Source organism: Ascochyta rabiei, chromosome 14, assembly GCF_004011695.2.
Source record: "Ascochyta rabiei chromosome 14, complete sequence".
Taxonomy (NCBI): domain Eukaryota; kingdom Fungi; phylum Ascomycota; class Dothideomycetes; order Pleosporales; family Didymellaceae; genus Ascochyta; species Ascochyta rabiei.
In genome coordinates, this window is record NC_082418.1 from 1,354,696 (window position 1) to 1,377,697 (window position 23,002).

Here is a 23,002-nt window from a genome sequence, read left to right on the forward strand (position 1 = left end):
GGCCTGTACCGAGACGCGGTTCGGGTCTGGAAAGTTGGAACAGATGTGCGGAAGAAAGGACGATCGATGCGGGCCGCTTCCTAAAGTGGGGCCTCCGCCCGATCCGGAACTGCTTTCTCGACGACGTCGCCGAACTCGACGATTTGCTCAAGATCCGCATCATCGATCAACAGCACTGCATAAGCGAGCTTCCAATTCGAGCCAATCACTAGCCGAGCGATCATGAAGACGTGCACCATGCTCTCTGCACTCCCTCGCTCCAGTCAAGTTGTGAACTCAATGTGCAGCAGTTCCCCACTTCCAATATATGCTCGGTGTGGCCGTCAGAAGATCCCATTGGCACGTCTGGTCGTTGTTGAATACGTGTAATCATCTGCTCTGGAAGCAGCGTGTCACGAGAGGACGCTCTCGCATTGCAGAAATAGACGGACCACGCGGTCTCAGCGCCAGCCCTTCAAGCAGTACCGCTAGCGGCCTTCAGCGTGATGGTTATTGCTCTGCAGCTTGAACCATGGTTGCCAATGTCTTGCTTTCTAGATTGCAAATGAATTCCACGACGACATTGAATACCTCTTGTACAACCGAGGACTGTTGGCTTGTTTTGTGCAACACGATAGGGACGCACCAGCTGCTGTGTAGCATACCAAGAGCTCTCAGAAAACGCTCATGCAACATGTGAATCTCCACGAGGTCGAAGGATCAGAGAGCTCGGAGCCTTTTTGGGCGACGGTGATCGACCAGCACATGCATGGTGGCTGATGAAGCAACGCCGGACGTGGAGTTAGCGGTGCACCAAACCTGAACGGTAACCACAATTGCAGATGGAATCTGTGTAGACGATGGCCATTACCCTGGCCACAGAATATTTACGTGAGTCGCTATACCGGTCATTGCTCCCTTGCCGTCAGTCGCGACTGCCTACTTCCTTTCTCACCAAATCTGCAGAATGGTGCCACAAGAGACCGAGCAACAACGCCCTCAGGGCATTCCGTCACGTGCTGTTTCCCGCTCACAGCAAGACAGAATGGAGTCTGCCGCCCCTCTGCAACGTCGAGGTCACGTACGCAAGCAGTTCGTCCTGTGCTTCGATGGCACGGGTAACAAGTTCAGCGGGACTGATGCCGATTCCAACATCCTCAAGGTGTATCGCATGCTTGACCGCAATGGCGATGATCAATTCCATTACTATCAGCCTGGCATCGGGACCTATGTTGCGCAGACTAACAGCTCTATGTCTAAGAGAGGGCGAATCGACAGACTCAAACACTGGTACGCAAAGGCAAAAGACAGCGCCGTCGGTAGGTCCTCCTATAGTGTTCAACTCAATATTCAGGAGACGTTCATTGACGGTATAAGGCACGTCGTTTGATCTCCACGTTATGGCTGGCTATCGGGTAAGTCGACTATGCTGAGCCCTTGCGGGCAGCTCTGAATCAGAGCACGAGATATCTTCAGCTCCTTCCTGACGCGATCCAGTTCTTAATGAGATACTACACACCAGGAGACGACATATATTTCTTCGGCTTCTCAAGAGGTGCATACACCGCTCGCTTCTTAGCGGAGATGCTTGATCACGTCGGTTTACTATCAGTGAGTTACTAACACATCCGAAGCCACGACGTTACTGACATACTAAGGCTGGTAACGAGGAGATGTGCCACTTTGCCTGGAAGTAAGTACCCTTGAAACGGCTCTAGGCTGTGAAGCTAACAGGCAACGTAGGACATTTCAGAAGTGGCAATGCCGGTTGGAAGGCGACGAGGAGGAGAAGAAGGAGAAGAGGAAGCTGCTCGAGTTCATGTGCGCATTCAGGGAAACGTTCAGCCGCCCGGTGCGTGCGATCCGCTTCCTCGGTCTTTTCGATACGGTCAACAGTGTGCCACACTTCGAGAATGCATGGATGCAGCGCAGCCGGTTTCCCTATACCGCAAGGAGTTCAGCGCGGGTCATACGGCATGCCGTTTCGATTGATGAGCGGCGTGCAAAGTTCCGGCAGGACCTCATCTCACAAGCGAAACCAGACCATGCGATGCTTTACAAACGACACCATAGGCGTCATCACATGAAGGAGCCTTCTAACAGCGGCGACACGAACGACGATGATGATATGTGTCAGGACGAAAAAGACGCCGAGCAGCCTAGAGGGCGTCGCGATACCCTCGCTCCGCCTCAAAACTTCAGAAACCCACACGAGACTTCAGGCGTGCGTAACTTGAGCCCAAACTATTCGTGTAGTGGCGTATCGATACAATCGACGGATCCAATTCACACACAGGACTCTTGGGATGAGGATGAGGGTGAGCAGGATATTCAAGAGGTGTGGTTTCCGGGCTGTCATGCGGTAAGTGTGATGGGCAACCTCGAGAGCGCACAGCCTGACTTCTATTAGGACATTGGCGGAGGCTGGCCTCTCGACTCAGGTCACGAAGCTGCTTTGAGCCACGTGCCTCTAGTATGGATGGTTCGCGAGGCACAGAAAGCTGGCTTAGAGTTTGATGACGAGAAGCTTGAAGCTTTGAGCTGCAGCCACGAAGATCGCACATTTGGCGGCCCGCGTCGTCAGACAATAGTTCCCGCCATCGCTGTCGACCCAGCTTCGCCCGCTCTCGACGGTAGCCAAGCCAACAGGAACGAAGCAGCTGACGTCTTTATTGACGCCCAGCACACGCTGATCCATCATCACACCCACCCGGACACTAGTTTCCACAGAAAGCTTCACTACGCCGCCACACAGGGCCGCATACACGACGTGCTTCGGTTTGACAACGGTGCTGGAACAATGGGCGTAGTATCCTGGAACATCATGGAATACCTGCCCTTCCGCCGTATGGATCTCTGCGAAGACGGGTCCTGGAAAGCCATCCGTTGGCCACTACCCAAAGGCGAGACACGCGACATCCCAGCCAATGCCACGATCCACTCCAGCGTCATCAGGCGTATGCTCGCAGATCCGACCTATCGGCCCGGCAATCTGATTGTCGGTGGCGGAGGGCGAGGCGTAAGGAGAGCCCCCAAAGATATGGGTATCGGCAAGTGGATATGCTCTGGCGAGGATGGACATCCCGTGGGCGAGTGTTTTGTCAGGAAGGAAAAGCCGGTCAGGAAGGCGACGGAGCAGAGCTCGCATTCTAACGTCATGCCGAGTGGACCTCAGGGGAACTACTTTTCTGGTCGGTGAGCTGGTATACTCGTGGTTGGCGAACGATGCGGGTCTGTGTGTTCTGAGGCGTTGTTGGTGCAAGAGTGCCTTGACGATGATCCTAGATCCTAGATCCTAGATCCTAGGTACAATTTCTATCCATTATTGCTGGCAACCACGTACGGAAGGTGTGATCTTGCTCCTTTGACTCGTTCGGCATAGATGTGCTCGGTTTTGGGATGAAGTATCATCGTGTCTGAGCAGACTCAAGTCCAAATAACAAGACTCTTCTTCCACGAACTCACACGGTTAATGACGATGAAACGTATTCTAGTGCGATACCACGGGGTGCTAGTAGTCGCTGCGACAGAGGTGGGGGAATAGCAAGTGTCGTGCTGAACCATGTCACCGCGCACCATCCGGTCTGCAGTCACACGTCTCTGGATCGAAGAGCATCAAACGTAGCATGGAAGACGGGTGTCGTGATTGTTCAATTGGATGATAGTGATGTAAGAAGAAGAAAGAAGAAGAAAAAAGAAAGAGAGAAGGAGAAAAAGAGAGAGGGTCATCAACAAACTCCGAATCTTATGCGCAGATGTCGAAAGCGCATCGCGCCTCTCTCTCTCTGTAAAAGAAACGAACGTCTACATGCCTCCGCATCAAATGCTCAGTCGCTCAAATGCTGCAAACCAACGGCGCACAGAAAGAACAGTAAAGAAAGTAGAGAGAAGCTAATAGACCGAGCAGCTAACTTGTGCCCGGGTCATGGCCGACGTGAACATGGCCTGCATGGCCATGTAGTGGAAGACGATACCTCCCAGTACGGCGAGGTGCCAGATGTTGTGGCTGCAGCCAACGTAATCGAAGAAACCGGGGAACCAACGCTCAGGGCACTTGCTTGCGTACAGCACCGCGCCGGTGATGTACACAATCAGGCTCTTGGTGATGGGCGCATAGAAGTACAGCGCCCATTGAGGGCCGCGGGTCCAGGACAACTGGAAAAAAGGTATGAATCCCGTCAGGGCGAGAGAGCAATAGAAAGCAACACGCAGCCAGGCCATGTCGGCGCGATTGAAGGTTGGCTGCCAGGGAAGGATAACGCCACCAATACCAAGAGCAGCTGTGAGGATCATGTACGACCAGCGAGAGACAGGCTCGCAGTAGAAAGCAGCGTACTCGGTGGTGAGGATGGAGGCGGCGACGAGAAGTGAAATGCCTGTGTAGTCGACGCAGGCGAAGCGCTCAAGCAGCGTCTGTTCCGAGATACTGCTCATGGTGTGCCAGATGGTGGAGCAAGCGAGGCACTTGCATGCTGCGAAGAAGAAGACGCCAGCAATGAAGATGTCGGCCTTGCTTGATTGGCTCCAGTTGACGCTGGAGGGGTAGAAGTAAAAGGCCAAAGCGAGGACCATGATGAAACCCAGGAGATGGGACCAGATGTTGACGAGCTCATTGTGGAGACCGAAGACAGACCGCACGCAGGCCCACTTGCCTTCCGAGAAGCGGTAGCCCTTGAGGATGTGGGGGTTGATTCTCCAAGGCTCAGGCAGGTCGTCGTAGTGAATCAGGCCACGCTCCTTTGCGCGGGCCAGGGCGCGTTGCACACCGTGCTCGATTGTGATCTCGACGGTTTCACGAGCTCGGCGAGCCTTGTCGAGACCGCTGTCGACGACGCCTTTGGCAGCTTCGATTCCTTCGTCCATCTTCCTCCGACCACTTTCGTACATGTCGTGGGCGTACGAGCCAAGGGTACCGTCTCTCAAGGCATACGCGCGTGTTTCAAACTCGGTCAAGTACGAGTCCATGAGCTGGATTCCTTCCATGACCTTCTCGCCCAGCGTCTCTTGCGACTCGAGCGCTTCTTTGTATCGCTCCTCGAGTGTCTCGACGAAGACGGAGGCCTGTCGACGTCCAGCTTCGAGAGCGCCGTCGGAGATCTTCGAGCATGATTCGCGCACGGTAAGGAGGGTGGTGTATGCATACTCGACGCCTGCGTCGTATTTGAGATGGCCATAGTCGTCGAGAAGGTCCAAGCGGCAGTTGAGGTCAGCCAGGAAGTTGCGGAGCTGTACGTGGCGTCAGTCAGTCATGGCGACGGCACTCGCGGAATGAGAGGCTTACCATGAGGTGGAAGTTTTCCGCTTCATGAACGCAAGATTTGGTATGCCATGAATGACGTCGCTGGCGGTGCTCCTCAAAGGTGCCATAGCCGGGGCGGCGCAAACGCTGGACGGGCTCTTCTTGCAAAGTCATGACGGCGGTGCTCACACCCGCAGAAGACGTGGAGCGCGGCATGAGGGGCATTCAATTGATATGTACAGGCGCGCGGGGCTGGTGGAGGCGTGGCGAGGGCCGCGGTTGCTGAGCGGTCCAATCAATCGATAACGGTCCCTGATCAGGAAGGTCGGAGGTTGACGGCGTGACAAGACGGCTGGCTGACCTTTGCATGTGCGCGCAATGGGGCTTTCTGGCTGGGTGGCTTGCTGTCAAGGAGTGAATGAGGGACTCCGGGCTAACGAGTTGGTGGGCTGTTCTCTCCGCGAATGAGTGGAGTCCAAGGCGCGGCGTGGATGGCGGCCGAGAGCAGAGTGGACGGGCGCTGGTCGCAGAGAACTACGAGATCATGTACAGGAGGAAAACCGAGAGCAACGGCGCTGTGGGCGGCAGAGTGCCGATTGAAGTCTGGAAGAAGGCGGGAGGGTGGAAGCGACGGCGCCTTTCGCGTTGGCGCTCGTCATCCAAATTTCTCATCCGAGGCATCGAAAGGATGGGGCTGCTTCGGTGCGTCCCGATCCCTGCAAGTCCTGGCGTTGTTCAGGGACAGAACATGCGTTCATGCTAGAGCTGAGGGCTGAGGGCTGAAAGCTGACAGCTGACAGCTGACAGATGGCAGGCGAATTTTCCACGCATCGCTTTCAACGGCGCATATACAATGCAATTGCTTCCCATCGAGCATGATCCAGAGCAGCAGAGCACGCGGGAGCATGTGGGGAAAGCGGCTCGAACGGCTTGGCACTGGCTGGATTCGACTTGGTGCCCTTTTGCTGCCAGCAGCATCCATCGCGCTTCGCCAACGCACCGTTTGCTTGATCTTAATTGTTATGAGCAACAGTTGATCATCTACTTTCTTTTGCAGCACATTCCACTCGATCTCATGTTCAATCCATCTTGTTTGGTTTCTGCCGCTGCGTATGCAAGGCTGCTGGCTGACCCACGAGCTGGCTGGTTACCCCTGACTGCGTCATGCCAACCAAGCCTGTGATGCCAGACATTGTGGAGCGTAAACTGATAGCAACGTGAGACTAACATCTTCCTGCGCAGGTTGCGCGACTATCGTGCAGTTTCTATCGTCGCTGCTCATCTGCTTCAACATCTACGTACGTCTGTGCAACCTTGCTTCGACTGTGCAACATGTACATTGTACACCACATGCGCCAAGCACTCGGCTTGCACTCTCTGCAAAGTTGCAAATCGAGAAAATCAGCCTGAGCCCTGAACATCACACACACTCGCACCTTCACGAACATGAGCACTCACCGGACCCTTTGTACGGGATCCCTTGTCAAAGCGGCATCACCTCCAGGTGTTACCAACAGAGCCTCACCCCTCACGCGTGGCCAATCGTCTTTGCGCTCTCGGCGTCAGGTGTGCAATGCCTTAGCGCAGCTTATCCTATTTCATACTTCGTACGGAGTACTGCAGCGCGAACCCAGTCCAAACTATACTGGGCTTGCCCGGCAACGCCACCATCTCGCCGAGCTTGCGTTCACCAATTCCTTTTGCGTATGCAGATTCGTTGCCTGCTCGCTCGTCAGCCAATCACCGACGCCTTGAGCTCCGCTTCGCATTCCCGGTCAGTAGCGATGCCCTGCATATCTTAAACCTGCCATGACCTCAGATCACGAGCATCACAACCTTGCGAACCATTCGGCAATTTTCTTGACTTCTCCACATAACACTTGTCAGTCCGAATTTTGGATGCTTCGATAGTAACCAACCATGGCCGTACTCGCGGCAATATTACCGGTCGTTTCGCGCAGCTCTTGTCTCGTACTGGAACTGTACCATTTCGCCGCTTCGTCACCCGGGGAAGCAAAAGACTTTGTGAAGGTTGCGAAAGCAATCAACAACTTTGCCTCGATCCTGAAGCAGGTCGGAACTATCATCAAGGAAGACGACCGGCTACCTTCTTACGAGGTATGTTCCTTTCTGCAAGCCTGCTATGCCACCGCTCAACCCATAATTCGCACGTGTCTGGCTGAAGGGATGTTGGCTGAGGACAATTTCTTGACAAGGCCGATATTCGAACCAGTCTTCTGGTACATGTTAGACACGGAGATAAATATGGTGTTATCGTAGTTTCATGGTGGTACTATGCACCTCTAGGCTGACACTACAGACAGGCTCTGGATGTTCTGGAGGATGTTACCGTGCAGTCACAAACCGTGTTAAAAGAGATCGAAAACGCGACTGAGCTCCGCAGAAATGAGCACAGCGGCGGAAAAAAAGAAGCCCCATCGTCCAGGAATCTTTCGCGAAGCGGATCGCTCAATGCGACCAGGCTGGCCTATCTTGCTGCACATCTCGAATGTCTGAGATTGACACTAGCCGTTCTCTTACAGACTTTGTATGCTGCCCAGAGCATCATGTGGTCGAAGTAAGCTGACATCCCCATTTTCGTACGCCTGTATAAAGCGGAGCAAGCCGCCATCGACACCTTTACATAACTTTGCTGACAATCCCCGGCAGGCTTCGCCCCACAGTATCGCCAAAGCAAGCGGCAAAAGCGGTGACAAACGAGAGGATTCAGCTCCAAACACTCATCATAGAGCAGCAAATGTCGATACTCGCCACATCTGTGCTCCATGAGCAAATCCCTCGTCATGATGCTAGATTTCTGATGGAAGCGGACAGCTCCCAAAGCCTTGTCATGACAGGGTCCGAAAACACATCGCCCAATCCGAATCACCTCTTTCAGTATCAAGACAAGTGTCTTGGGAGTCTTGATACCTCCGGTTCCACAGAGGATGAGTGGCTACCGACGGTATGTAGCGTCGCTGGCGCGCGAACTGAGCAGCTGTTGGAAAGGTGGACAAGTCTACCAGACTTTGACCACCGCCTCCGTGATGCAGAACGCAGAGCGCGTACCCAAAAACACGAGAACCAGCAAGCAACCGTCGAATCGGATAGTGAAGAGAACAAGCGATCAAGGTACGGTCCTAACGGTTCAGGCGTCGCTTCACATACATCTCAGCGATCTGGCAGCGTGCAGCCACTGTTCATGGATACGACTTCTTTGCCCATTCCTGTGCCCACCTCGAAATTTGGGCCGTCGGCTCCCATTTCACCAGCGGCCTCACCGAGAGCTTCCCGTACTACATTCGAAACACCCGCATCGCCTCATACTAGCATAGGCAGTTTACCTATGGAAGCAGCTGCAGCAATCGAAGCTCAAGAGGAAGACGAAGGTCTGGAACTCGAGATACCGTGGAGCCTCCGCACCTCGAGATATGAATGGAAGTATATTGATGGTAAAATCGTTAGCTCGAATACCGATCTACCACCTTCAACTGCATATGCAGAGCGTCGGAACTGGACAGAAGTCATGGCCAGCTGGGTCTGCAAAGAAGCCATCCAGGAAGCTGGCTACAGGTTCACGCAGGTGCAGAAAGAGAGAAAAGATGGACGGAGGACGAGGTTCGACACCTGCTTCTGCATCGAGCAGCCACTGAAGTTCGATCAAGTCAAGCACCTGGTTGAGCGGACAGTCGAGATATATCGAAAGAACGTACCAGCAACCCCGCCTCAGCCCGCACCGCCACGCATCAGGCGTACTTCCTTTGATCGACCACCTGCTGGCCCGTCTCCAAGCTATCTGGCTAAGATGGCTGCCCAAGACCGTGATCGAACACCCACTGCAAGTAGGCCTCAGGTGCCCTTGGAGCGTTCATCAAGTACGCTGTCGTATCCTCCGCCACCACCGCCATTGGACCGCTCGATGTCTATGCCGGGGCCAGGCATGTTCGCCCCACCACCCTACCCACCAAGTGTCAACTCGCGGGCATCAAATCCGCCCTTGACAATGCCTACCCCAGGGACAATGCCTGTACCGATGCCCAACGGCCAATACTCGTCACTACCGCCGCAAAGTCCCTATTCTCCACAGATACCACCTCCACCGCCGAACGCACAACAATACCCTTACCCACCACCTGGTGCGCCTTACAACAACTACCCTTATCCGCCACACATGCAACCCTACGCCAACCCATCGAACGTGCAGTCGCCACTACGCCAGTCGTATCCTGTCCTCAGACCAATGGACAGGTATGACGACGACTCCATGACCTCGGACTCGGGCAGTGGGGAGCGGCGGAGACGCAGGTCGAAGTCACGGAGAAGGTACGACAAGGAAGGTGAAGGGAGGAGGAAAAAGCATGGGAAGAGCGCGGCAGTGGGGACATTGATGGGGATTGGAGGGCTGACGGCGTTGCTGGATGGGCTGGGTGGGTTGTGAGGTGTGGAAGGAATGATTGAGCGTTTCCGTTTGTTGTTAGCGGAATGGAACAGTTTGATAATGCACGCCTTTTACCATGTATGCACAACACCACGTTCTATGAAGAGCCTGGTTTTGATCAAGCTGTGACTTTGACCCAGGGAGCATGCACAAGCCACCACACAAAAAAAAAAAAACGAGCTTCGTTATGTATCGAGAATCCAGTTGCAGAAGTTGTTTAGTAGGAGCCACGAGGCCGTCCGTGCCACTGTATCTTGCGATGTGCCATCAATATCCCAAACGCCGCGCTATGCATGAAGCAGATCTTTCCTTCTTCTTCCTTCCCGGCTTGCGCGCCTCGTTCACCGACTATCAGCGACATCCGGCAGCCTCTCGATGACGTACTTGCCCTTGGCCACGCTCACAATCGGCACACCGGGAATCTTTCTGATGCGCCTCTTCAAATCCCTATCGTTGGTCGCGACCAGATAGATCCTGTGCTTCATGACCCTCTCCACGATACAGTCGTCGGCATAGGTGCCCTTGTGGTCGCACTTGAGGCGCTCCCAGCGCTCATCTCTTGCAATGCGCAGCGCGATTCTGTACTTGGGGCCGAGTTTTTCCAGCTCGGCCATGACGCAGGTGGTGATGATGGGCGTGGCTTTTGCGTACAGGAGGTCCATGAGGGCCTTGTCGAGCTCGAGCTTGGCGTGCACCGTGTGCGAGAGGAAGTTGGTGTCGACGAGGACCGAGTAGGGCGGGCCCAGGGCCGTGTTGGCTTGGAAGAAGAGGGCGGAGGAGACTTGGGGGATTTCGCGCTTGGCTACTTCGGCGGCGGCTTTCTTCTTCGCTTCGAGCTCGCCGTCTTCTTGGTTCTTCTTTCTGCGGAGGGAGGTCAGTAGAGTGGACGGAGAGGTGGCAAGGCGCGCGGCGCATACAGTCTTCCATCCTTTTGACCTGTGAGTTGTCAGCGCTGCACACGTTCGCAGCGTTCCTTTTGTGTGAAACCTACCGATGACTCTCTTCATCTGCGCAAACTTGCGCGTCTTCTTTTGGACACCCATGGCTGCGAGAGGCTGCTGTGCTGGTGCGTTCGTGCTGCGAATGTCGATAGGGCGCTGATACTTTTTGGTGGAGTTGATGCCAAGAGTTCGAAAAATGTCGGCGTAAGCAACGACCGATGCCACGCTAGCGACAGGGCAAAGGCAAGCGGGTCCAAAATAGCAACAGCAGGTGCAGCACGCAGGGACACGTCTAGCAGGCAAAGGGTTCACGATGAAAGTTTCGATGCCCTATCCAGGTCCCCGACAAGGTATGAGTGAGCCCAGCAAGTACATCACACAGCATATTGTTTTCTTGCCTCTCGCCGTTGCTCTTGAATCGTCTTTGGCAAGTCTGTCATCGTCCCTCGCTCATCTCGCCGCCCCATTCCGATCGCTAGCCCGTGCCAAACACCAAGCGAACTGGGCGCTCGATCCTCAACTCCGCCCCTGCAGGCCCGTTCTCTCTCCGCCAACAGCCTAGCACACAGGGCCGTCTCCACCTCTCGCTGTGCTGTCGCTCGCTCTATCCAGGCATCACCGCATTTGGCCCACGAGCGACACTCTTCACCGGCCACGAACAGCCTCGGCCCCTGAGACACGGTCGGTCGCCTAACTCGGCGTCACCCTTCACCACGCCGTCCCCTCGAGCGGGCCCCTCAATACCCCAAACCACACGACAACCCACGTCGAACGTCGTACGAACTTCGGAATGCGCTCCTCGGTAGGGTTCCTGGGCCTGCTGCTCGTCGCAGCGCCTGCCGCTCTTGCGCAGGGCAACAACAACTTGCCGCAATTGTCAACAATACAACAGCCAGACGGAGAGGGAGCGTCATCCAGCGCAGCGGCGTCGTCGTCGGCGGCACCCTCCTCGGCCCAGACATCCACCTCAGCAGCAGCGTCGAGCCAGGCGCCGTCAGGAACAACAGCTGCCACCGCTGACAATGGCGGCAGCTTCCCAACCGTTACGCAAGGCATCGTCGGACTGTCCGGCCTGCCTACGATTGCTGGTGTTGGTGTGCCCAACCAACAGGTCCCAGACACAGCTGGTGCGCTCTTCATGCAAAAATCAGATCTCCCAGACGGAACCGTGTTCATCTGCGTTGGCGCAATCCTGGGTTTCCTTGGTGCTTGCGTGCTTCTGTGGCGTGGTCTGGTTGCGTGGTCGCTGCACAGATCTGTCAAACGCGCTGCTCTGGCGCAGAACCTGGCTGATATGAAGGCCATGTCAGCAGTACCTGGCAAGAAGCGTGGAATGTACACCCACGTCGGTGCCAACTCTACCATGTCTCTGGATCACCTTGCTGCGGCGCCGACTGGGCATTCAAAGCCCCAAAAGCCATTTGCTCAAGCTCCTGGTGGCACACCTCCCCGAACGACGTCTTCCTTGTTTTTCTCGCCTACCGCAGGTGGTGCAGCTGGCCTCGCAGCCCCGGGCAATCGCTCGTCAAACTACCTGCCTGCAGGTTACTATGCCAGTGGCAACGCAGCGCCTGCTGGCGGAGCTCCCATGGCGCATGTAGGCGGACATGCTGGCCACTTATCAACCAACTCGCTGGCGCTCCCAGGCAACCGCTTCAGCCGAGCATCTGGCGTCTCGCCGCCAGGATCGCCGTCGCTTCCGCCCTCGCGCGGCTATGACCGTTCTCCGCCGTCGAGGGATGGTTACTCGAACTATAACCGTAACAGCGTCGCTGGCCCCAACACAGCAGGCAATACAAGAAGCAGTGTCTACGGCCACGGCAACGGCAACGGCACCATGAGCAACCTGTCTTTGAACGTGGCCGGCGGAACTACAGAGGCTGGTGGCCGAGCGCCGAGTGCGTATCTTGAGGATTTGTTTGAGAACCACGGCGGTTCGCACTCGCAAGAGAGGTTCTAGAAAGATCTCGAGCAGCAGCAGCCCGTCATGCAAAGGATGTCGAGGTCGCAATCTTTGATTGATCGCACGGCTGATATCTACCGCGCTGTATACACGACGGGTCGAGAACGGGTTTGGGATATCGAGATGGCGTTGGAGAGATCCAGGTCTGCATGCATGTGGCAGCAGAGCAGGGAGGGTCGGCGGAGACCAAGATCCGCGCCTCTGTTATGATTTCGACACACCACATTAACCAGGATCTTGGTGCTAGGTATCCTTGTGTTGTGTTGAGGTCGTGCTGCATGCGCGGGTACGCGTAATACCTCGTCGACTGCGGCGCTGTGCCACGTTTGCGAAACGAGAAGGTGTCACCTCGCTCGTTCATTGTTCTTATGATTGTTGCAGCCCCGCGCTTGTTTCCCTCTTTTTTTTTTCCTTTTCCCGCATGAGCAGGTTTTGCTAAAGCATCATGGCTGTGTGTTTTGCTTTGATTCAGTTCTTGTCTATAGATACCTTGAGATAGCTATTGTTCGTAATGACGCGAGGAAGGAGAACATCATCATGCTTTTGGTAGTACCCATGCCCTAGCTTGCCGTGTCGTGCCGTGCCGTGCCGTGTCGTGTCGTGCCGTGTGATGTGATGTGATGGACGTGTTCTGTACACTGCAGTCTCGTTCGTGGTATCCGCGTCGTGATCGCATGTCCTACGCACCAATCCAGCCAACCCGCCCCTGCTGATCTCGGTCGTTTCGTGCGTGCGTGCGTGCGTGCGTGGATGCACTGTAAGCAAGCAGTACATGCACATGGGGGCAGGAAGGGCAGATTCGACGTGAAGAGCAGCAAGGTGTTCAGCAAATCATGCATATACGTCTTCCGGTATCAGGATATCTAGTTCGCGATGACAAGGCTCCCGCGGACGCGTCGTTCATTGGCTGGTTGGTGCTGGTGTACCGGGGCTAGGTAGCTGTTGATTATCTTGATTCTTGTGAGGCGAACACGTTGGCAGCATGGCATGTATGAGCTGGTCAACACGTGCGGAACCTGCGCAAGACGCCAGAGCCGCCTTTCGAGCATGCAGCCCACAAAAGGGAGCACGGCATTATGAAAAAAAAACGAAAGAATCATGTCACGAAGAATGTTTGTCGTAAAAATAGTCCTACGCATCTAAAGAGACGGCAATGCGTAGGGTGGAGTAGACACGGTCCTGCTAAAAACCTATTTTCCTCTCCCACTCGAAGGATATGTTGCTCTCTGGCCATCGGGCGAAGATCCAGAAAGCAGGCAATCGTGGGGTATGTGTGTGTGCATGTATCGAGGTAAGTCTGTCGAGACTACCTGTACCACAAACGCACTTGGCGAGCAGCGCAGCAACAGCAGCAGCAGCTGCAGACGACAGATGGATCGTCTGGATAAACAGCAAGCCGGCTCGCTGGCGTGCAAAGTGTTTGTTGGTGGATGTGGTGAGCCAGGGGAACAAAAAAACTCAGAGACGTAGGCGTTTTGCGGCCAATCGTCGGCCCGGGGCGGCTTGGCGCTTGCGAGCCATCAAAATCTGCAGCGCGGTCGCCCATGGGGTTTTGGTTCCTTACACACACACAAAATACATTTGGACGATTAATCAACGGCCACGACGGGCACATCTACCGCGTGGTTGTCATATTTGCGTTCTAGAGTGAGATTGGCACTTTTAGGCTTCGGGCTGGTTACGCTCTTTCTTCGGAGAGGGTTCGATAAAGCTTGGAGCCACCTGCGTGACCCTACATACTCGTTCTTTGCTGCGTGAGGGTGTTGGCGACGATTCTTTGGGCTTGGAGGTTTAATGTGGATTGCTGGGACGATCTTGCTTGGCCAATTTCGCTGGTGGTCGCCGGTCCGTTTCGTTCAGCATGGAGGCTTCCTGGTCAGTTCCGTGTTGAGCTTCTGGCAGAGATGAGAAGCGTGTTTGGCAGATGACCAAGGAGACGTCAAAACGCTCGCTGCCGATGTGCAAAGGGATATTGGGACCGATGTGCACAGTTTCTGCATGCCAGCTACTGTCATGCCAGCGGCTGTCATAGCAGCCACTGCCAACGCGAACAGGGGCAAGGCTGAATATAGCCAGCGCCAGGCCCAGCAGGCCCAGGGTTCTGGATGGAGCGACGCCATGTGCTGAAGCGGAACGGGGTTGCATTACTCGTCATCGCGTGCGAACTAAGCAACTCTTCGCGGTCTCCTTTCTTCTCTGCTCTCGTGTCTGGCTTGCGGTTGAAATGTCCGGGCGTGCAAATTGATCGCTGTGCTGTGCTACGTGTTCGCCGTGCCGTCCTCAAGTCCCCGCCGAATACGCACGTTCTACCGCTCCTGCACTGAGCTCCGGTCTGCGTAACGCTTACGGCGCGACGACATGGCTTCCGCTCTGAACAAACGCCAGCAGGCGCGTAACGAGCGCCAGCTACAGGAGCTGATCAAGACAGTGCCTGGAAACGGGGCATGCGCCGACTGTGGTGCGAAGAATCCAGGTAAGGGGAGCGTGCATACTCAAGGAGCCAGGCTGACGAGGACACAGGATGGGCAAGCTGGAGCGTACGTCTTCCTCACAGCGAGCTCTACACCGTCTCTCGACAGAGAATCCAGTACTGACTAGCGATCGCAGTTGGGCATCTTTCTATGCATGCGCTGCGCAGCCTTGCACCGCAAGCTGGGAACACACATCTCCAAGGTCAAATCGCTGAGCATGGACAAGTGGGATAATGCGCAGGTTGATGTGAGAGGAAACATGACCAAGCCGGCCTGAGACAGCACTGACGGTAGTAGAACATGAAGCGCATCGGCAACGCAGAGTCGAACAAGATATACAACCCGCGCAACGCGAAGGCGCAGATACCAATCGATGTCGACGAAGTAGACGGTGCTATGGAGCGCTACATTCGACAAAAGTACGAGCAGCGCATGTACATGAACGCATCGCAACCGGGCACGCGACACAACACGGGCAGTACGAGCTCCGAAGACAGACCGCCGCCACTGCCGCCGAAGCCCACAGGGCGGTTTGGCTTTGGGCTGAGGAAGACGTCAACATCGAAGAATCTCTCGCCTCCAACATCTCCAGGCTTAGGATTTGGACAGGAAACCTCGCCGCCGCGAGTCAACAAGCCATCCCGAGTCTTTGGGTCCAACATACACACGTCCGGCGATGGTCTCGACTCGAAATTGGCGACGCTGCGAGACATGGGTTTCCCAGACGACAAGCGCAACTCGACCGTCTTGAAGGGCTTGAACGGAAATCTAGACAAGACTGTGGAGGCGTTGATCCGGCTGGGGGAGCAGGGTACTGGAAAATCTGGACGCACGACGCCGACTCCACCTGCGAAGAATGCCGCAAATGGCCTGTCGTTTGACAATGTTCCGCACAACGCATCTGCTGCGACTTCGACCAATCCGTTCGACGCGCTGGATGCGGCGCCTCTGGCTCAGCAGCAGCCTCAGAATCAGCAATTCAACTACAGTGGGCAGCAACAGCAGGCAAACCAACAGGCGAACTCCTACAATCCATTCTTGTCACAGGGCCAGCAAGGCCAGTATCAGCAGGGAGGAGCACAGCAACAACAAAACTACGGCCAGCAGCAGCAATCCCAGCAGCATCAACCAACTCAGCAACAGCAGAGCTATGGCCAGCCGTACAATCCATTCGGGCAACAGCATCAGCATCAGCCTCAGCAGCAGCAGCAGCAGCAGCAATCGCAACAGAGTCTGGAGCAGTCGTTCCATGGTATGCAACTGTCCCAGCAACAGCCTCAGCAGTATCAACAGCCACAGCAACCTGCACAGCCGTTGTTTCCAAATCGGACAGGAGGACTCGCCCAACCTAACCCTCCGTTTGCGCAAACGAATCCTTTCCAGCAGTCTTTCACACCACCGCCCATGCCACAGATACCCGAGCAATACAGCTCATTTTACACAGCTCAACCACAGTACCAGACGCTGTCTCAGCCAGCAAGCCCAGGAAACCCCTTCTTGAAGTCTTCCAAGAGTCAGCTATTCGCACCTTCAGCAAACGCCAATCCTTTTGGCTCCAGTCTTGCCCAAGGACAACCGCAGCAACTCCAGCAACAGCAGACGTCGCAACAGCAAGCGTTCAATCCCTGGACGTCCCAGCAGCAGACACAAACGCCGACCACACAAGCTCCGAATCCGTTCAACAACATGGGGTCGAGTTACCAACAAGCGCAAACACGGACGACCCAAGCGGCCAACCCCTGGCAGTACCAGCAACAGCCCGGTCAGCAGCCCAGCTACCCTCAAAACAACACGCCATTCGACAAGTACGCGGCATTTTCACAGTACAGCCAACAGCAGTCTGCGCCCCAGCGGTCAGCGACAATGCCAAACCTGCTGATGGGTCAGGCAGGGGCTGGAGCACAAGCACCAGCCACACCAGCCACACCCGCTGCGCCCGCGGCGCCCGCGGCCACCGCGGCCACTGATGCTTTGTCGTTCTCGGGCCATTCGAACCCCTTCACAAGCGCAGCACCTACGCAAGCAGCGCCACAAGCCAAACCCCTGTCTGCCATATCCCAAACACAGGGCATTAGGCACGCGAGCAATGAGAGCGTGGACTTTGCAGGATTGATGGGCGGACGGCATTCGCCTGATGCGTTTGGATCGTTGAGCTCGAGCTTCAGGAGATGATGTGTCTTGACCTACAGCGCGTGTTGTGTGTGTGTCAGCATGTTTATGGAATGCATAATTAGGGCCAGTTCGTAGGTAGACGAAATGCACTCCAGCCTGCGAATCGAGTAGCCTAACCGTTTAATTCAAGACTTTTCTTACGTCGGGACTGTGCTTACATCACCACAAGCATGGTGTGCTGCTGTTGTGGGAATGGCTTGTTTCGTCGCAGATAGCCAATCAATCCTGCCGTCGACGGGTTCACGCAGAACATGGCACACGTGCATAGTCTCTCAGCATCGGACAGCTCGACGCGGCATGCAGCTGCAGGGGTACCCGCCTCTCAGCAAGAAGCGGTGAATTAGCTCGTCTCCCTCCGCCGCCTGCAACGACGATCATCCAGCGCAGCTCCACACGTTCGCGCACCGATCCGATCCCTCAAAACCCCTCTGCGGCCCCAACCGTGCTCTCGCTCCCGTCCTGACACTTTCCACTGACATTGACACGCTGCACTACGCGCCCGCCCTTGTCGACGCCGGACTCGAAGCTTGGGAGACGGACGATTCCAGGGTCCAAGCTACTGCTGTTGAACGCAGGAGAGCGCAGGGCGACAGCGCATTGTTAAGACAGGGAAGATTTTAAGAGAGGCGGCCTGTGGAGGCCCAATTCGACCCACTTCCCAACCGGCCAACCTTCTGGACCTGGATTTGTTTCTGCACAGCTGCAGAGGGAGTCATTGCGACTGCGCAGACACGGCTGGCGTCGATAACTTGAAATCGAGCATTGCGCGCATAGCTACGTCGTGGATGCACACACTCAGACCTCACACTCAGACCTCACACTCAGACGTCACACCACCGCCGTCCCAACGACCAGCTACAGCCTTACACCTCACCTCATCTCACACACCACATCTCACAACCACAACCATGCCCTGGAACCCCTTCTCCACCTCCCCAACACGCAGCAGTCACTCCTCGCGCCCCCGCAGCAACTACGCGCGCAGCTCCGCAGGCAGCAGCTACTCGTCCTCGCACCGCGCGTCCACATCCCGCTACGGCCGGCAACCGCGCGACGGGTACCTCCAATCGCTGTACCGCAAGCTGCGCCAGCTGTGGCGCGAGCTGGTGCAGTACGCGCGGCGGCACCCGTACAAAGTCTTCTTCGCGGTCGTGATGCCGCTCGTCAGCGGGGGCGTGCTGCACAAGCTCGCGAGGCAGTTTGGCGTCCACCTGCCCGACATGGGGCGGTCCGGGGCGAGCGGTGGGTTTCCTCGCCGCGGCCATGGTCGGGCGAGCGCCGGGTACTACGGGAGCGAGGGGTATGGACCGCCGCCGTCGAGTGCTGGTGCTGGCGCTGGCGGTGTGTTTGGGGGCCTCGATGTCCAGAGTGTGGCGGGCGGGATTGGGAATCTCGCCACCATTGCGCAGATGGCCAGTAAATTCATCTGAGCCCGAGACGAGAAGGGGGTTCAGCCGTCCCAACGCGGTTGAATGACGGGGGGTTCCCAAGTGACGACGAATGACGGGGGGTTCCCAAATGACGACGAGCGACGGGGGGTTCCCAAGTGACGACGAGCGACGGTCTTGCGATCCTGCTGTTTCGTTCCTGCTGTGCTTCTTCTAGATGGATCGATTGTTTTTCTCTGCGGGCTCGTTCATGGTAGATATCCCGGGTGTTTTTGGCGTACTGGAATGTCACACACACACACACACACACACACATGTATTGTTGGCTGTCGATTTCGATTGTTTGTTCGTGTTCATCAGGATATCATACTGTAACCAAGAGACGTCTCCACCCACCTCTCTCTTCCTGCACCGAGCAGCGAGTGGTGATTGCACCCACCACCTTCTTCCTGCACCGAGCAGTGAGCGTCTCACCCACTCACCGCCGAGCTCAACACCTTGGCGGCAAGACTGCTCAGCAACCTCGCCTTATCCGCCTGCGGCATTTCCTGAAAGACGGCGTAGACGCTCTTCCCCTTTGCATCGCGCACGCTGCCCAGTCGATTCCCCGCGACAGCACCAGCGACCATGCCAGGGAAGTTTGCGACAATGAAGCCCATGGCGCCACCGCTCAGGCCGCCGACCACGCTCCAGAACTTACCGGTGGGGCCGGCGTCTTGGTCCGCCATGCCCTCCTCGCGCAGCATCTCCTCGAATATGCCGCCGAACTGCTCTTCGCTGAACTGGTTGTGCGACTCCTCGGTGCTGCCCGCTGGCTTGTCGCCGCTGCCGCTGCCGCTGCCGCCGAAGCCAAAGGCGCTCCAGGGGAACCCGCCGAAGCCCCCGCTCGACTGCCCGGCGCCTGCGTCGGCGGGCGGGACTTCATCGTCCCAGCTGTCGTCGGGCGTGGCGGTGCTGCCGGTCCAGTGGTTGTAGGAGCGCGCGGCGTCGTACTCGCGGCGCCGCGTGGGGTCCGACAGGGTGTAGTAGGCGTCGTTGATGGACTGGAAGCGCTTGGTGCGGGCGCTGCGCTCGGGCGAGTCGGCGGGCACGCGGTCCGGGTGGTGCTTGAGCGCGCATTTCTTGTACGCGTCGCGGATCTGCTGCTGGCTGGCTTTGGGGTCCACGTCGAGGATCTTGTAGTAGTCTTGTGTTGCTGTGGCTGTTAGTGGGGGGCGCACAGTCTGCCGAGGTGCTGGGCTTACCCATGGCGGGCGGTGGGATGTGCTGGTGGAGGGCTACAGGGCTACGTTGGGGGAAGTCGGGGCAAGTGTAGGAGGGTGGAGAGCACGGTGAGAGCTCGACGGGCAAGGTGGTGTCGCGTCCGCTCGATGACGTAGCCGTCCGGACAGAGTTCAGCCACTGTGGCTTCCCTTGACATGCGCGTATCTTGCATCTTGAGATGCATCGTGGTAACAAGGTAACATTCACTTTCACTTTTGAGATATCTATCTTACACGCCCCTTGGTGGCCACCCCATCCATCGCCTTCCCACCCCATCCTGCGAGCGCACTACCTGGCGCGGCTCTGAGCCTTGGTCTTGCGCTTTCTTGTCTCGCCGTTGATGTTCTGAGCCGTGGCCGACTGGATGGCTGCCTCGTCCTCGGGAAGCTCAGACGTCTCGAGCAGAGGCTCGTCAACGAGCTCCTTCTTGCCAAGGACACGGCCAGCAGACTGGTTGTAGATGAACCTGGGAAGCTTGAACAGGAGAGTATCGAAGAGGGTAGGCGCAGGCTCCTCGTCGGGCTGTGTTGGTTAGCATGCGGTTCGGATGAGGGTAGTGGCAGGTCCACTTACATCGAGCAGAAACTCGGCCTTGATGCCATCCGCAGTCTCCTCCTCGAGGAAGACGTTGCCAACCGAGTCAACAATCAAGACCTTGCCGTTCTCTGCCACAATGCGCTTCTTAGCACCCTGGGGGCCGGAGATGAGCTCCGTCTCGACGGGGGCGCTGATGCCAGCGGCGCGGGCTTTCTTGGCAACGACCGGCTTCTTGCTGTTCTTGCGCTGGTCCTTCTCCCAAGCACGGGCCTCGCGGCGGTTTCTTGGGACGAACTCTGGCTCCTTGTCCTCTTCTTCCTCGCCGTTGTCCGACTGCTGGGCGTTGACGGGGACCGGGGCCGGGGCAGCGTCGGCGCCGGGGATGCCCCGGATAGCGGTCTCGTCGCCCCAGGCCGTCTTGCGTGCGTGTCGGATGTAGCGCTCGACAAACTCCTTGCGGCGCTTCCAGCCCATGAGCAGGGCGAAGTAGTGCATGCCGCCTCCCATGACGATCAGGACACCGATGAGGACGGAGCCGAGGCCAGGGCGGAAGCGGTCGTAGTAGTAGCCAGAGCCCTTCCAGGCAGGGAAGCCGTTCTTCAAGAAGTGGTCGTAGCGCTGGCGCTCAGGACCCTTGAGGATGTTTGCCACGACGGACAGCTTCTGGTAGCGAGCCGTGACCTTTTTCATGTGCGCATCGATCTCCTTCTTGGAGGGGCCCTTTGTGGCCTTGACACCTGGCGTCTTGCCGGCCTTGGCTGCCTTGTTGGCGTAGTTTGCGAGGAAGGCCTTGCGCGCCTTGTCGGGGTGGAGCTCGCGGCCTTTTGTGCGGTAGGCCTTGTTCAATTCGTCCTGGCTGGCGCCGGGCTTGACGCCGAGCATGTCGTAGAAGGTGACATTGGCGCCTTCCGACTTGACGACCTCGTCGCGCAGACGGAAGATTTCGTGGTCTACGCAGTGAACTGTTAGTTTGAGGATGTTAATGCAGCGGAGAGGATGGTAATGCAGCGAGAGGATGTTAATGCAGTGGAGAGGACGCCCATGAGGACGTCCATGCAGTGAAGAGGACGCCCATGCAGTGAAGAGGACGCCCATGCAGTAAAGAGGACGCCCATGCAGTAAAGAGGACGCTCATGCAGTGCAAAAGGGAGACATACCCTCTTTTGACCAGGCGGCGGCAAAGGCGACAAAGACGCCCAGGAGCAGGGCAAGCACGGCGGTAGACCTCATGGCTGTTGGTGGTGGAGGTTCCCGTCGAGTTCAAGCCAGATGGCGGACTGGACAGCCGTGGGAAAGTGCAGTGGCTTGTGCGTCGAGTAGCGCGGCGGACGGTTGAAGATGGCCATGGAGAGAGAGAGAGAGTGCAGCACGGTTGTTTCTTCACACACGCTCCCAAACTATAGCACAAGCAAACCTATCATTACCCCGTCTTCATGTTTGAGTCCATGTCCAGTCATGTCCATGTCATGTCCATGTCATGTCCATATCCATGTCATGTCCATCGAGATGGTACCAGGTGTCCTTCCAGCGGCGTGTAAGACCAACTAGGACGCTAGGAAGCTGCGATCCGGTCCCTTCTTCTGGCGCAACAGCCCCTGCCGCGAATCCCTCAACAGCCTCCAGCCTTCGTCTCGCCAACACTCATTCCACGGCCGCGTCACCACCACCCTCTCTCGGCACTCTCTCGACACTCTCTCCTCACTCTCTCCTCACCCTCTCCTCACCCTCTCCTCACCCTCTCCTCACCCTCTCCTCACCCTCTCCTCACCCTCTCCTCACCCGCTTCGTACTGGTAAGGCAGTCACCCTCTTCACCTACGGCCCAGAAGCCACCTCTCCCCTTTTCCCTCCATCCAGGCACGCGCAACCACAACTGACCATGCCCTCCTCCTCCCCTGCAGACGTCGAAGAACAGCAGCACACGCTCATCACCCCGGACGTGCCCCCATCTCACAACACCCACACAAACAACCGCCCCGACTCCATCATGTCGCGCTTCAACATCCCCATCTCCGCCCTGACGTCCCGCATGGACCTCTCCGGGCGCTTCGACGGCCTGCGCTCCACCTCGGTCTCGTCGCGCTTCGCCAACCTGCGCCCCGTCGGCGAGTTCCTCGACTTCAAGCGCATCTCCAAGCCCGCCAACTTTGGCGAAGCCCAGAGCCGCGTCAACTACAACCTGGGCTACTTCTCCAGCAACTACGCCGCCGTCTTTGCCATGCTCAGCATCTACAGCCTGCTCACCCACCTGCTGCTGCTCTTCGTCATCATCTTCGTCATTGCCGGCATGTACGGCATTGGCAAGCTCGAGGGCAACGATCTCCAGCTCGGCACCTGGCGCGCCACCACCTCGCAGCTCTACACCACCCTCGCCATCATCGCCATTCCCCTCGGCCTGTGGTCGTCTCCCTTCTCCGCTGTCCTCTGGCTCATCGGTGCCTCCGGTGTCACCATCATTGGCCACGCTGCTTTCCTCGACAAGCCCATCGAGTCGGCTTTTTCCGAGGAGGCGGTCTAGATGGTCGGCCGCGAACTCTTCATACTTTGCCCAAATGGGTAAGGCCATTAGGGGGATCAGGTGTGGGGAGATACTTGGAGGGTGGGGAAGACGT

General features: G+C 56.8%; 10 protein-coding genes across 10 annotated transcripts, besides 10 other annotated features; 6 read left to right on the forward strand and 4 right to left on the reverse strand.

Moving 5' to 3' along the window:
- Positions 1 to 946: 946 nt before the first annotated feature.
- On the forward strand, positions 947 to 3,178 carry EKO05_0008417 (uncharacterized protein; the record flags this gene model as incomplete). The annotated part of the gene is made up of 6 exons (XM_038941498.1): positions 947 to 1,298; positions 1,357 to 1,394; positions 1,477 to 1,590; positions 1,638 to 1,672; positions 1,723 to 2,341; positions 2,390 to 3,178. The coding sequence occupies 6 exons, from the start codon at positions 947 to 949 to the stop codon at positions 3,176 to 3,178; spliced, it is 1,947 nt and encodes a 648-aa protein (XP_038796860.1).
- A 78-nt stretch (positions 3,179 to 3,256) lies between these two features.
- Positions 3,257 to 3,285: a tandem repeat.
- Positions 3,286 to 3,870: 585 nt separating this feature from the next.
- Positions 3,871 to 5,443, reverse strand: EKO05_0008418 (inc metabolism membrane protein; the record flags this gene model as incomplete). The annotated part of the gene is made up of 2 exons (XM_038941479.1): positions 3,871 to 5,205; positions 5,261 to 5,443. The coding sequence occupies 2 exons, from the start codon at positions 5,441 to 5,443 to the stop codon at positions 3,871 to 3,873; spliced, it is 1,518 nt and encodes a 505-aa protein (XP_038796861.1).
- Positions 5,444 to 5,981: 538 nt separating this feature from the next.
- Positions 5,982 to 6,032: a tandem repeat.
- A 1,106-nt stretch (positions 6,033 to 7,138) lies between these two features.
- On the forward strand, positions 7,139 to 9,656 carry EKO05_0008419 (uncharacterized protein; the record flags this gene model as incomplete). The annotated part of the gene is made up of 3 exons (XM_038941292.1): positions 7,139 to 7,336; positions 7,543 to 7,796; positions 7,889 to 9,656. 3 exons carry the CDS (start codon positions 7,139 to 7,141, stop codon positions 9,654 to 9,656), a joined length of 2,220 nt encoding a protein of 739 aa, XP_038796862.1.
- Positions 9,657 to 9,997: 341 nt separating this feature from the next.
- Positions 9,998 to 10,699, reverse strand: EKO05_0008420 (rRNA-processing protein fcf1; the record flags this gene model as incomplete). Its single annotated transcript, XM_038941461.1, has 3 exons — positions 9,998 to 10,517; positions 10,574 to 10,592; positions 10,648 to 10,699. 3 exons carry the CDS (start codon positions 10,697 to 10,699, stop codon positions 9,998 to 10,000), a joined length of 591 nt encoding a protein of 196 aa, XP_038796863.1.
- Positions 10,700 to 11,387: 688 nt separating this feature from the next.
- EKO05_0008421 (uncharacterized protein) lies at positions 11,388 to 12,557 on the forward strand (the record flags this gene model as incomplete). Its single annotated transcript, XM_038946521.1, has 1 exon — positions 11,388 to 12,557. The coding sequence occupies one exon, from the start codon at positions 11,388 to 11,390 to the stop codon at positions 12,555 to 12,557; it is 1,170 nt and encodes a 389-aa protein (XP_038796864.1).
- Positions 12,558 to 13,126: 569 nt separating this feature from the next.
- Positions 13,127 to 13,168: a tandem repeat.
- Positions 13,169 to 13,285: 117 nt separating this feature from the next.
- Positions 13,286 to 13,309: a tandem repeat.
- Positions 13,310 to 13,893: 584 nt separating this feature from the next.
- Positions 13,894 to 13,924: a tandem repeat.
- Positions 13,925 to 14,918: 994 nt separating this feature from the next.
- Positions 14,919 to 17,203, forward strand: EKO05_0008422 (Protein gts1; the record flags this gene model as incomplete). The annotated part of the gene is made up of 4 exons (XM_038941270.1): positions 14,919 to 15,033; positions 15,081 to 15,097; positions 15,168 to 15,278; positions 15,329 to 17,203. 4 exons carry the CDS (start codon positions 14,919 to 14,921, stop codon positions 17,201 to 17,203), a joined length of 2,118 nt encoding a protein of 705 aa, XP_038796865.1.
- A 785-nt stretch (positions 17,204 to 17,988) lies between these two features.
- Positions 17,989 to 18,633, forward strand: EKO05_0008423 (uncharacterized protein; the record flags this gene model as incomplete). The annotated part of the gene is made up of 1 exon (XM_038946522.2): positions 17,989 to 18,633. The coding sequence occupies one exon, from the start codon at positions 17,989 to 17,991 to the stop codon at positions 18,631 to 18,633; it is 645 nt and encodes a 214-aa protein (XP_038796866.2).
- Positions 17,992 to 18,069: a tandem repeat.
- Positions 18,070 to 18,101: a tandem repeat.
- A 247-nt stretch (positions 18,634 to 18,880) lies between the features above and the next one.
- Positions 18,881 to 18,906: a tandem repeat.
- Positions 18,907 to 19,061: 155 nt separating this feature from the next.
- EKO05_0008424 (uncharacterized protein) lies at positions 19,062 to 19,839 on the reverse strand (the record flags this gene model as incomplete). Its single annotated transcript, XM_059637297.1, has 2 exons — positions 19,062 to 19,786; positions 19,836 to 19,839. The coding sequence occupies 2 exons, from the start codon at positions 19,837 to 19,839 to the stop codon at positions 19,062 to 19,064; spliced, it is 729 nt and encodes a 242-aa protein (XP_059493280.1).
- Positions 19,412 to 19,437: a tandem repeat.
- Positions 19,840 to 20,142: 303 nt separating the features above from the next.
- EKO05_0008425 (uncharacterized protein) lies at positions 20,143 to 21,621 on the reverse strand (the record flags this gene model as incomplete). Its single annotated transcript, XM_038941496.2, has 3 exons — positions 20,143 to 20,376; positions 20,428 to 21,341; positions 21,549 to 21,621. The coding sequence occupies 3 exons, from the start codon at positions 21,619 to 21,621 to the stop codon at positions 20,143 to 20,145; spliced, it is 1,221 nt and encodes a 406-aa protein (XP_038796867.2).
- Positions 21,622 to 21,832: 211 nt separating this feature from the next.
- Positions 21,833 to 21,893: a tandem repeat.
- A 376-nt stretch (positions 21,894 to 22,269) lies between these two features.
- On the forward strand, positions 22,270 to 22,908 carry EKO05_0008426 (Prenylated Rab acceptor 1; the record flags this gene model as incomplete). The annotated part of the gene is made up of 1 exon (XM_038946523.1): positions 22,270 to 22,908. One exon carries the CDS (start codon positions 22,270 to 22,272, stop codon positions 22,906 to 22,908), a length of 639 nt encoding a protein of 212 aa, XP_038796868.1.
- Between the last annotated feature and the right edge of the window lie 94 nt (positions 22,909 to 23,002).